Below are 13,371 nucleotides of genomic sequence, written 5' to 3'. Positions count from 1 at the left end.
TATCATTAAACATCAAGATAATCAAACATTCAACAATGTCATCATCCAAATACTTTAACAGTTTTGAAATCGAAAGTACGGGCTAACTAGATTACGAAGCAACGATCTAAAAAATGTAAAAATAATTAAAAACGGAGTAAAATACATACCCAATTGATAGAGAAAAGAAGTGCCAAACCTAGCCTTCTTTTTCTTCAAGAATTTGGTTGATTTTCTCTTTTTGGAGAAGATGAATGCAAAATACACATTTTGTTTTATTATAATTATCATTTTAAACATCAATTACCATATTAACCTAAATAAAAATTAATAATTACAACCAAATGCCAAACCACATCATCCACTATCTAATTAATGGTCCATTTATCACATAATGACCCTAACTTTTAAGTTCAATAGCTTTTTGACACCTTTGGCTTATAGAACGCAACTTTTACGCTTTACTCAATTTAGTCATTTTTACAAAATTAAGCCTTTAAACGGTAAAATTTCTTTATGAAATTTTCACACAATAATTCTATCATGCTATAAACCATAATAAAATATTAAAATAAAATAAATATTTTGACTTTGGATTGTGGTCCCGAAATCACTATTCTGATTAACCCTAAAAACGGGTTGTTACATTTTAAGTGTGGACGATTAAAGATGGTGAAGTTCAAAAGCTTTGCATCAAAAGCAATGCTCACGGATTCTAATCCATGGCATCCAATGATTTTTAGGTTCTCAAGAAGCCCAAATTTCAAGACCATACACAAAGCTGCTTCATTGTTAAGGTGGTTTATTGATATCATATTAATGCTCTTAACGAAAAAAGTAAAGGGAGTTGGCTGATGATGACTTAAGATTTTTGGGGTTATTCAACTCTATTTTCCAACCAAAATGTGTTGGATTTTGCGTGTTTTCAGTTGAAAAATGAAGGTGAAACTTATTGTTAGGTGCAATGATGGCTAATAAGAGGTCGTATTCGCTGTAAAGGAGCCAAAATCTTCCAGTATTCCTTGTTGGATTGTGCTCATCAAAGTTTGCAATGAACACAAAAACTGCAGTGGGAACATCTTCTTTGGTGCAATGGTGAACCTATGCTAAGTTCCATAGAAACTTTCATCGGGTTGATAAGAAAATGGTTTGGATGGCAGATTCAAAGGGAAGTAAAGAAAGTATGTAGAAAAGTAGTTCATCTGGTAAACTACTTATGAAATTTTCCATATTGGCAACTTTCTATAGTACTCGTATTCATTAATAAGAAAGATTTTCATTTTCTGAATAAAGTATACAACCTGAATCCATTCTATATCAACAACAATAACAGTACACGCGATAGAGTGATAGATTACAAGTTTCCATACAAGAAAAGCAAAATAAGTGAAATAATTCCATCTAAAATGAAATTAATCAAAGAAAGCCAAAACATATGCAGAATAGATGATTGAGAATGTAAATTTTTTTATATTAGTTCCATCTGTTTTAAAAAAAAAAGATTGCAAGGTAAATCAACACAAAATCAGCAGTAAGAAAGAAAAATATAGAATACCCACAAAGGGATTGTGAACAAACAAGTCGATTCAGATAAAAAAAATCTGATTGAGAAACCAATTATTCAAGAATTGTGAAGAATTGGAAAATATAATGATTAGGAAAAAAATGATTACCATCTTTTTATTTGTCGACAACCACTTGAATTTAAGTCTTAGAACATAAATTTGTCGGTAAAGAAGACATACCTGGACCCTCCATTGAATCCTCTTTTGTTTTTGCATGTGAATAAAAAATTCTGATGATAATAGCTTTTTCAGTCAAATGAAAAAGAAAACTAAAAAAAAAATAGAGGAGATGAACGGGTTTTTCAACTAAGATTTAGGGTTTAAAATTTTTAAATAATTAAATTTATTTAATTAAAAATCTATTCTCACCGCATTTAGAAATCTAAATTGGCATTTAAAATCTAGTTGGACTGCCACGTAGGATTACCGCTAATGAGATAACGAAACCTAACGGCAGAGTGATCACTTCGTAACAAAATAATAACATAAGTGACTAAAACGTAACATTTCAAACATAAGTGACTAAAATGAAACCTGAGGCAAACAAAAGTAACTATTTTTGTAGTTTACCCTAAACAAAATTTAAGAAATCAACCAAATTACCATAGTTGGTGGCGACTTCTTGCACAAACTAATCTTTATGTTAGCCTAAATCACCACCATTGGTGGCAATTTGGTGTCAATCTAGTGCCTCCGTCAAACTATTGTTCATTTCTGGTAAATAATTTTAAACCTATATTATTTAATTAAATAAATTATTTTTATAATATTTAGGTAAAAATCCTCATTGGCCCATAACTCACAACACAATATTCGTTGTGGTAGAGAACCCCTTCCACCATAAAAAGAAGGGGAGAGATCGTGGGAATCAGTAAAGAGTAACATATGCATTACTTTAATATGTATGCCAATCGAGTACATATTCGTCTATGCGGGAAAGGATTGTATGAAACAGTGACGCCACGTCATCTGTATCCCTTTCCAATAGTTTAATGCCACATCGGTACTCTTATCCTAAATTTCAGGATTTTATCCTAAAAAAATCAAATCCAAATTAAAATACTAAAATTCAGGATAAAATCCTGAAATTCAGGATAAGAATACTGATGTGGTATAAAACTATTGGAAAGGGATACAGATGATGCGACGTCACTGTTTCATACAATCCTTTTTCTCGTCTATGCCCATGCAAAAATGATTCTCGACACGTAAATATGGCAAACCTTATCTCCTCACACCAATTGTCAGTCATTCACGACATCAAAAGAACACCTACTTGTCGATTACCATGCCACGTGTTAAAAAAACGTGTGACCTTCCCTCAATGCGTCATCCCCCATTAGCGTCGGCCCAATTGTTGTTAGTAAAATACAATGTAAATAGCCTCCTAGTTGTTTAGTTTTACTCCGTTTGAACTACAGTGACCTTTTGATCTTGTGCCACATGGCAAATCATAGAATCAAAACCTTATATCTTTCATGGAGAACGACGCCTTGAGATAGAGAAATCGCTATAAAAAGGGAAGTTGTTAAAATGCTTTGGTTTGTCCCTTTCGTTTTATTGGAAGAAGCTCGATTCTATCTCTCATCTCTTTAGCAAATGATGTTGATTTTCTAAATGGTGATCTCGAAAGTGGTGAAAACATTGGTCGATGCAGATTTCAAACAGCTAACAAAGGCTGAAAGCACAATCGGATCCCAAACAAACAAAGGCTGTAAGCGTAAGCATCTCTTGATAATTTTTGCATGTAAAATTAATTTGTTTAATTTTGAATGTAGAACCCAAAAATATTCAAAAGAAACTCAAGTGTCTAGATTTTGTTCAAGTGGCATCAATCTATGCAGTTGTGTGTGTTTCAAACATCTACGTACAAAACAGTCTAGATCATCATTGATCCCATTTACTACAAATTCCATGATATACCGTTTCAGCTCCTCAAATTTGTTGATGGCAAGGTAAGCATTAATGAGGTTCTTTACTATATCTTAGCTTAAATTGCAAGTTAATGAGGTTCTTTGTGTGCATGTGATCTATAGGTGGATGAGTCACTAAGTCAGTTGGAGTGCTACGTGACATTTGTCATGAAGCAAGCTTAGAGGCAAGCTCGAACCGTAGCTTCGGAGGTCCAATGAGTCGAGGTTGCAGACACAAATAAGTCAATCGCGAGGGACGTTTACACCAAGTATGACCCGATAGCTAAGGAGATGTACAACAAGTATGAGCCAGTGGCGGAACACTACGTTGTTTTCGCTTAGCGGTCTCTTAACCACCTCTTGCTTTTCCCTCAAGTGGCTCAGGTAGAGGTCCCCACGATTGCTTACTGGTCAGAGAAGAACAATTAGGTTGTTCGACATTCCGAGGAGAAAGGGTACGCGATGGCGACGTACCTATCGTTGATTTTGGCTGATGGAATCGCAAAAGTTTTCGCGGATGACAAAAGAGCATCGACCATTTCGAGCAATGTGCAATTAGTTTAAAGGCAATGAAATCAATGAGGTTCTTTTAGGGTTTTAGGAATTAGGCAATTTAGCTTCCTTACCTAAAAATGGTCTCGAGGAAATGGAGACACGGACTCCATTGCCAATCTTCTTTGTTTTTTTTTTTTGCTTATTTTTGAAAATTCAATGTTGAAATATGTTTTTTTTCCCAAAATTAAAATATCCAAAGTTTTATTATTTATAAATACATGTAATCTACAAGTTCAATGCAAAATCAAATTAATATATATATAAAAAAAATCTGATGAAGAAACAGAAAACCCGAACAAATTTTACACATGCATGATATGCTCAAATGGTTGACTAATGGCCAGCACATCATAATTTATCATAGTGAGACTTAAGTACTCGAGAACATAAAGTTTTCACTTTAATTAATCAAGTCAACACTTTATTTACAATATATTCAATTTTAAAGTCTTTGATTTACTTTAAATTAAATTAAATTTACATGCAGTTTACATATTAACCAATTAATATGGGATATAATTATAAGGCATATTCTTTTTTCAAGATATCACATCAATTTAAGTTCAAATTCTAAATATAACATTATTAAAAAAAGTAATTCATATATATATATTTAAATGTTAGTAAAAATTTAGTAATACTAAACGATCGCTATAAATTGGGGAGTTGTTACAACGCTCTGGTTCGTCCCCTCCGTTATATTCGAAGAAGCTCTACTCCATCTCTCGTCTCTTTTGTTAACGTTGTTGGTTTTCAAAATAGTGGTCTCAAAAATGGAGAAAACGTTGGTGGATGCAGATTTCAAACAGCCGGTGGAGGCTGAAAGCACCATGAAATCGACGGTCGAATCAAATCACAAACAAATAGAAGCTATAAGTGTAAGCATCTCTTGATAATTTCTGTTTTCCAGCTTTTTTGATGAATGTGAAGTTAAATGTTTAAAAAAAATTGAATGCAGAACCCAGAAAATATTCAAAAGAAACTCAAGTATCTAGATGTCATTCAAGTGGTGTCAATCTATACGGTTGTGTGTGTTTCAAGCATCTATGAGTACGCTAAGGAAAACTCCGGTCCACTTAAACCGGGGTTCAAACCGTCGAAGAAACTGTTAAGACTGTCATCGGTCCCGTTTACGATAAATTTCGCGATGTACCGTTTGAACTCCTCAAATTTGTTGATTGCAAGGTAGAATTAAGGAGGTTCTTTACTATATCTTAGCTTAAATTGCATCTTAATGAGGTTCTTTGTTTGCATGTGGTCTGTAGGTAGACAAGTCGCTGAGTCAACTGGAGCGTCACGTTCCATTTATGGTGAAGCAAGCTTCAAGCCAGGCTCGAACTGTGGCGTCAGAGGTCCAAAGAGTCGGGGTCGTAGACGTGGCTAAGTCAATCACAAGAGACATTTACACCAAGTATAAACTGACAGCTAAAGAGATGTATGACAAGTACGAGCCGGTGGCGGAACAGTACGTTGTTTTCGCTTGGCGATCTCTTAATCGTCTCCCGTTTTTCCCTCAAGTGGCACAGGTAGTGCTCCCTACGGCTGCTTACTGGTCGGAGAAGTACAATCAGGTTGTTCAACATTTCGGGGAGAATGGTTACGTGGTGGCAGCGTACCTCCCATTGATTCCGATAAATAGAATTACAAAGGTTTTCATAGACGACAGGAGAGCTCCGGTCGTTTCGAGTAATGGTGAATCAGTTCAAAGGCAATGAAATCAGTGATAGGGGTTTTGTTAGGGTTTTGGGGATTAGGCGATTTAGCTTCCGTACCTAAAAATGTCACGAGAAAATGGAGGCATGGACTCCATTGCCAACCTTCTATGTTTTTCGCTTATTTTTGGAAACTCAATGCTGAATGATGCTTTTTAATTTATTTAAAAGAAGAAAAATCTTAAATAATGATTGAAATTTAAAATATCAAAATATTATTATTATTATAAATACATGTACTTTATTAATACAATGTATAATCGAATTAGTATAAAACACAACATATGAAAAAACGAAAAATATACTCAAATGGTGGAGTACTAGAGGCTAATACATCATAATTGATTGTGGTGAGACTTGACCCAAGGCCTTAATCAACACTATATTGACAATATATTTGGTTTTTAAAGTTTATGTTTGATTTTAAGTTTTGGTTAAATCAAATTTATATTTCAAATATTGAATAATAAAATTGGATGTAATTGAAAGTTATATTCTTTTAAAAGAGAATTTGGTGTCAAGTTCGAATTTTGAATATGACATTATATTTAAATTTTAAAATAGTAATTACAAGTCTTGAAATAATTAAATTTTATGTTTGAAATTATGTTTAAATATTTTTTAAACTAATTAGAGTACCTATCTTTATTAAAATAAATAAAATTGGATTTGGTTAAAATATAATTATGTAATGAATATTTTAAATATATTTTTGAAAGTAATAATTTGGTACTATTTTAAGTTTTCTTTATCCCTATTATTAGGTTTTGTAAAATTTTGGAATATTATTATTTATTTCTTCCCTATACATTTAGATCCACATAATCACACCAATGATTAAAACCTAATCAAGCTAAGCATAATAAGTCTTCCTGATTATTCCACTCGTTTAACTTTTTTTGAATTTCATAGATTTAATTCTCCTTATCCACAATGTTATATGTTGATAATATAAAATGGGGAGTCGTTACAACGCTTTAGTTAATACCTTTTAGTATATTCAAAGTAGCTTTATTTTATCTCTAGTCTCTTTTGTTAACGCAGTTGGTTTTCATAGCGGTTTGGAAAATGGTAAAAATATTGTCGATTGATTGATGTGTGTCAAGTGACTAATTAAAAATACAATAAAGGTAAGTGCATTTATCGATAAATAGTATAATTACGGTGAATGAAGATATTGTATTCATGAGGACTAAAAGTATTAGTAATTATCGTTTTCTTACTATTTAGCTGACAAATTGGAGTGATGGGTTTTAAGCTAAAATTACTAAACTAATTTGACTAAGAACTCAATAGAAAATGAATCAGGAAAATAATCGAATAATAACCAATGAGAGAGACAATACCCATGAAAGAATCCACCTAGACTTCTTCTATTATTATGGATATGATTTAAATGATTTATTCACTTGGTATCTTGATCCGTAAAAATCCCTAAATTATGCTAATATATCTTTCGAGAGTAAGAGCAACTGACTCTAAGTTGATTAATTAAAATTTCTTTCTAATTAAAACCCCTATTATCGCATTAACTCGATCTATGTATTCTTCTATTAAATTTGACTCTAATCCGGTAGATTTATGTCGTCCTATTTCTGAGATTGCATACAACTTTACTCAATTATGCTAGATCTACTCTTAAACATGGACTTTTTCTCCTCTGATTAAGCACATTAAACATGAATTAATATCCCAGAAATATTAAAATAAGAGATAAGCGTACATAATTGAGAACAAGAATCAAGTATTTATCACGTAAAATAGAAATTAAATAATAGAATTCATCATAGGTTTCATCTTCCCTAGGTATCTAGGGAATTAGTTCATAATTGTGAATGAAAAATCTCAAAGTCAGAATAACCACAAGAAATAAATAAACTCTCATAAAAACTTCAAAAGAAATTAAAAGGAGGTCTTCGATCTTGATGAAAATCCACTTCAGAGTTAACTCCAACGGTGTTCTTCGAATTATTTTCTTCGATATTCTCTGTCTGATGGCTCCCTATTCTCTTCTTCTGATTGGTATTTATAGACTTTAGAATGCCCAGAAAGCCTAAAAATTGCGTTTTTCCGCGTATTTGGGATTTAAGTTGCGAAATCGATACGGTCTGGCACATGGCCATGTGTATAGCCCGTGTGGCTCACACGGGCGTGCGTCCAGCCCGTGTGGAAAGGGCCAGGCAGTGTGGCTCTTGAAAATAGCTCTATTTGTCTGATTTTGGCTTTTTTTTTCAATCCTTTCGCTCCCAAATGCTCTCATAAGTATAGAAACATGAATTTAAAGGATTAACACATCAAATTCACTAATTTGCATAAATAATCAACCAAAAACACATTAAGAACGAGATTAAAATATGTTACTTTTATAGCTTATCATTGATGCAAATTTCAAACAGTTGACGGAGGTTGAAAGCACCACAAAATCGATCGCCGAAATAGAGGCTGTAGGTTTAGGCATCTCTTGATAATTTTTGTTTTCCTTTTTATGCATGTGAAGCTAAATTTGTTTAATTTTGAACGTAGAACCTAGAAAATATTTAGAAAAAACTTAAGTATCTAAATTTTGTTCAAGTGGCATCAATCTATACAGTTGTGTGTGTTTCAAAAATGTATGAGTATACTAAGGACAACTCCGGTCCACTTAAATCAAGGGTTCAAACCTTTGAAGAAACCGTCAAGACTGTTATCGTTCCTTTTTAAAATAAATTTCGTAATGTACTGTTCGAACTCCTCAAATTTTTTGATCGCAAAGTAAGCATTAAAAAGGTTCTTTACTATATTTTAGCTTAAATTGCATGTTAATGAGGGTCTTTGAGTGCATATGGCCTATGGGTAGACGAGTTATTGAGCCCGTTTGAGTGTCATGTGCCATCTGTCATGAAACATGCTTCAAGCCAGGCTCAAACTGTGGCTTTAAAGTCCCATGAGTCGGGGTTGTAGACGCGACTAAGTTAATCATGAGTGAAGTTTACATCAAGTATGGACCAACAACTAAGGAAATGTATGATAAGTATGAGGTTGTGGCAGAACAATACGCTGTTTTTACTTGGCGAACTATTAACTATCTCTAGCTTTTCCCTCAAGTGGCTCAGGTAGTGGTCCCTACGACTGCTTAGTGGTCGAAGAAGTACAATCAAGTTGTTCAACAATCCGAGGAGAAATGGTTCGTAGTGGCGGCGTACCTGCCGTTGATTCCGAATGATAAAATCACAAAGGTTTTCATGGACAACAGAGGAGCACCAGCCGTTTCAAGTAATGGGGAATCAATTCAGAGGCAATGAAATTAGTAATGAGGGGTTGTTAGGGATTAGACAATTTAGTTTCCTTACCTAAAAATGGTCAAAAGGGAATGAAGACATGGACACCATGTTGACCATATTTGTTTCTCACTTATTTTTGGAAACTCAATGTTGAATGAGGCATAAAACTAAAATTAATTAAATTAATTAAGTAACAAACACTATAAAGAACAAATCACGAAAGTAATCGAGTAACAACCAAGAAGCGAAACAATACCCAATAAAGAATTCACCTAGATTTCATCTGTCACTATTAATTTAAATTATACAATTTCTTTACTTAGCACGTTGGTCTGTAGAAATCCCTAAATTATGCTAATATCTCTTTCGAGCATAAGAGCAACTGACTTTAGGTTGATTAATTGAAATTTCTTTGTAATTAAAGCCCCTATTATCTCATTAACTCGTGCTATGGATTTGACTCTAATCTGGTAGATTTATGTTGTCATATTTCTAGGATTGCATGCAATTCCACTTAACTACGCAAGATCTACTCTTAAACATGGTCTATTCAACCATCGATTTAAGCGCATCAAACTCGGATTAATACTCTAGAAACATTAAACCAAGAATTAAGCACACATAATTGAGAACAAGAAATTAAGTATTTATTGCGTAAAATAAAAATCAAACGATAGAATCCATCATAGGGTTCATCTCCCTAGGTATTTAGAAAATTAGTTCATGCTTGAAAGTAAAAAATCCAAAACATAGTATAACCGAAAGAAATAAAGAAACTCATGATAACTTCCTAAGAAATCAACAGGGAATCTTCGAAGTCAGCTTCAATGGTATTTTTTGAGTTATTTTTTTGAATATCCTTTGACGACTCACTCCTATCTTCTTATTTTTTGTCATATATATATCTTAGAATGCCCGAAAACCTAAACATCACAATTTTCTGCAGTTCGGTGTGCAATTTCGTGAAATCGACACAGCCGTGTGAAATGCTTTAGCCCGTGTAGCTCCTGTAGCTTGCTTCGACACTTCGATTTTCGCTCCTTTTACTCCCAAGTGCTCTATTAAGTATTAAAACATGAATTTAATAGATTAGGAGCATAATATTCACAATTAACATCGAATAATTATCCAAAAACCCATTAAAAATGAAGTTAAAATATGTTACTTTTAGCACTTATCAACTTTTCTTAAAGTCTTATTATTATAAATACATGAATTCTATAAGTATAATGTAAAAGCAAATTCGTATAAAGCACATTGGATAAAGAAACAAAAATACCCAAACAAGTTTCACACATGACATACTCAAATGGTAGACTAAAAGCCAGCATATCATAATTGATCATTTTGAGACTTGATTACTCAATGACCTAATCAACACTTTACTGACAATATATTCAATTTTTAAAGTTTTCAATTGACTTCAAGTTTTGGTTAAAACGAATTAACAGTTCAAATATTGACCAATAAATAATTGAATGCAATTGTAAGGGATATTATTATTTCAAGAGAGAACTCAAGTTTAGGTTCAAATTTTCGACATAACATTATTGAAAAGGGTAATTACGAAATTTGAAATTCGTACTTATGTTTTAAATTGTGTTTAAAATTTCTCTCAACACCAGTTCAAAATTGAATTATATTAAAATATAATTTATATATATTATCATACATGTAATGAGTGTTTTGATTTTAAAAAAAAGTAATTTGGTATTATTTTAAGTTTTTTATTCACATATTATTAGAGGTGTGCATGGGTCGGGCCGGGCCCACAAAAAAATTCAGGCCCATTTTCTAGGACTGGGCCCGGCCCGGCCTGAAATATGGGCCTAAAAATTTGCCCAAACCCGGCCTGAAATAAAATTGTTAAGCTCGAGCCTACCCACCCGGCCCATATTAAATTTTTTAACTTATTTTATTAAATAAAAATTTTAAAATATATTAAATAATCAAATACATTTAAAACAAATATTAAAACAAGAAACAAATAAAAATAAATTAAAACAATTCTTAAAACAATACACAATTTGAAAAATATAATAAAAATTGATTATATTAAAATTAAAATTAAAATATAAATATAATTAAAAATAAAAATATATATATTTATTATATAATTCGGGCTGGGCCGGGCTCTAAACGGGCCTCGTTTTTGTGCCCAAACCCATATCTCAGGCCTATATTTTCACCCAAACCCTCCCATTTTTCGGGCTGGCCTTCGAGCCAGGCCGGGTAGCCCGGCCCATGCACACCTCTACATATTATTATGTTGGTGACATATTATTCATATTATTAGATTTTTATAAAATTTGGATTTTTTATGAATATTTTATCATTAAATGGATGTCTATTAAGATCAAGATAAATTTAATGTATTTTAGGATTATCATAGTCATTAGAAGTAGAGTTTGATGTCATGTATACTTCTTATATCTATAAATATAGACGTTGAAAAAGCTTTGTAAACATCCCGATTAATCAACAAAATTCATATGTTCTCTTTTGCTTTCCTATTTCTGGTTCTTTTATTTTCTCTTTTATATACGCGATTTTTTCTTCCCTACCTTCTTTACTTTTATGTTATAACCCCTTTATTTGTTCATTTTTAAAATGTTTTGAAAAAATAATTATTTATAACAACTATCTCAAAAGTTTGAACCCAAGACCTCTTATAACCATTAACACCTTTGATGTTCAGTCACATTTAAAACTTTCAAAATTTCTCTTGTACCAAGAAATATTTAAAACATGTTTATCCATATCTGGTTGGATTTATTCATTTGAGAATCGATTATCAAGTATATTCTCCGTGGTCTTAGACACAATATGAGAGAATTTGCGGGAAGTTTTATTTAATGTTTCATATTGAGATTATTATTTTATCTATGAATAATTATGATTGATTTAATTAACTTGTTTTATTTCTATGTTGTTAAGGATATTTAAATATTTGATCTCAGGATGGATCTTAATTATTATTCTTGATATTTGATTTGTCATTGTATAAGCACAGGTAAAGTTCAGATTTGGTAAGAAGCTTTGATGTTTTGACAAATTTTTTTCAATTGTGATATATATTGAATTTATTAAGTGATATTGTTTTGTGCTTTATTGATGAATAAAATAATTATGATCCTATTTGGCTGATCTTATTGGTTTATTTTTTTGATGCTAAAGAATTTATATTATTAAAACAATATTTATATGTATGTATTGGGAGACAGTATTGTAACACCCTATACCCGATCTGATTACTGTAAGCGAGTACTGAATGATACAAAAACCCAAATGTTTTTAAACAAATCTTATTTATTTCTCAACACTTAACATACATCTGAAACTATATCTTTATACACACGATCTAAGAGATGCTTCCTTACAATTTTATTGAATATAATGAATTTAAACATTATAAATTCTTAAGACTTTAACTAAACCCCTGAGCTATAACCTTTAAAAGTGTCCTATATATGCATGTTATGACTACTGCACCCTTTTTCATCAAATTGGTGGAGTCTAGCGTAGCCCTTCACTCAATCATTTGGTGAAAACTTTATCCTGCAATTAAGTAGACCATGTGTAAGTTAAATGGAACATAGTGAGATTCCGCATAATGGCCATAAAACAAACTTCAAAACTTTAAGAAATGAAATTCTAAAAAAAAAAAAAGAATGTACAACTCTCTAGTCATCCTTGGCCATTAACAAATTTTTCTGATGAGATCTATGTATCCCCCTCCCTTTTAACCCCAGCTCACCGCTTACTGAATTGTCCTTTAACCTAAGTATGTGCATATTTCTTCAAGATAATAATCTTCTAGGAATACAGACCTAATTACGCCTCAATCTAAACTTTCTTTCTCTCAAAACTTTGGAGGTGAAGGCCGATGTCTATCATTTGGATTATTTACCTTTCCTTTCTTGGGTCTCAATTTATTGTTCTCTCTTGTTCTTGGCAGACCCCTTCTTCTATCAATCTAAGTAACTTAGCCCCTAAGTAGGACTCAACAAACTTAGCTACCCTTAACTATCCCTTATTCACAAACCCTTAGGTTCCGCTCAATCATCTAGTTTAAGCTTTGTCTCTGGGTTACTTGCCAAAGATCTGCAACCTCAATACCCATGAGTTCTTTATAACTAGACATAGTAAATCCTCTCAAAAGGTTTACCTTGTTCTGTTAGCCTTTAAGTTCGATTCATTTGATGATTTTTACCATTCCAGCGGATTCTTTTATGATGCCATAGACGAACTAGTGTTCTACACTATTTCACTCCATGTTAAATGTCCTGGCGGACTCTATTGGTTGCCATAGCCGACCTATAGTCTTTTCTCCTTTCACCTAGTGTTTACTATCCCGACAGATTACCCCGTGTTAACTATATTGGCA

At 32.4% G+C, this 13,371-nt stretch overlaps 1 protein-coding gene and 2 pseudogenes across 1 annotated transcript; all 3 read left to right on the top strand.

The window, feature by feature from the left end:
- The first annotated feature begins 3,161 nt into the window (after positions 1–3,161).
- Positions 3,162–4,199, top strand: LOC108478079 (stress-related protein-like; annotated as a pseudogene).
- Positions 4,200–4,785: 586 nt separating this feature from the next.
- Positions 4,786–5,841, top strand: LOC108478080 (stress-related protein-like). The gene is given in 4 exon segments (XM_017780510.2): positions 4,786–4,890; positions 4,971–5,097; positions 5,100–5,197; positions 5,278–5,841. Coding segments are annotated over 4 exon segments (780 nt in total). The 3' UTR covers positions 5,728–5,841.
- On the top strand, positions 5,804–9,005 carry LOC128285470 (stress-related protein-like; annotated as a pseudogene).
- Positions 9,006–13,371: the final 4,366 nt, after the last annotated feature.

Source organism: Gossypium arboreum, chromosome 12, assembly GCF_025698485.1.
Source record: "Gossypium arboreum isolate Shixiya-1 chromosome 12, ASM2569848v2, whole genome shotgun sequence".
NCBI lineage: Eukaryota > Viridiplantae > Streptophyta > Magnoliopsida > Malvales > Malvaceae > Gossypium > Gossypium arboreum.
This window is presented reverse-complemented; position numbering and strand designations above follow the sequence as displayed.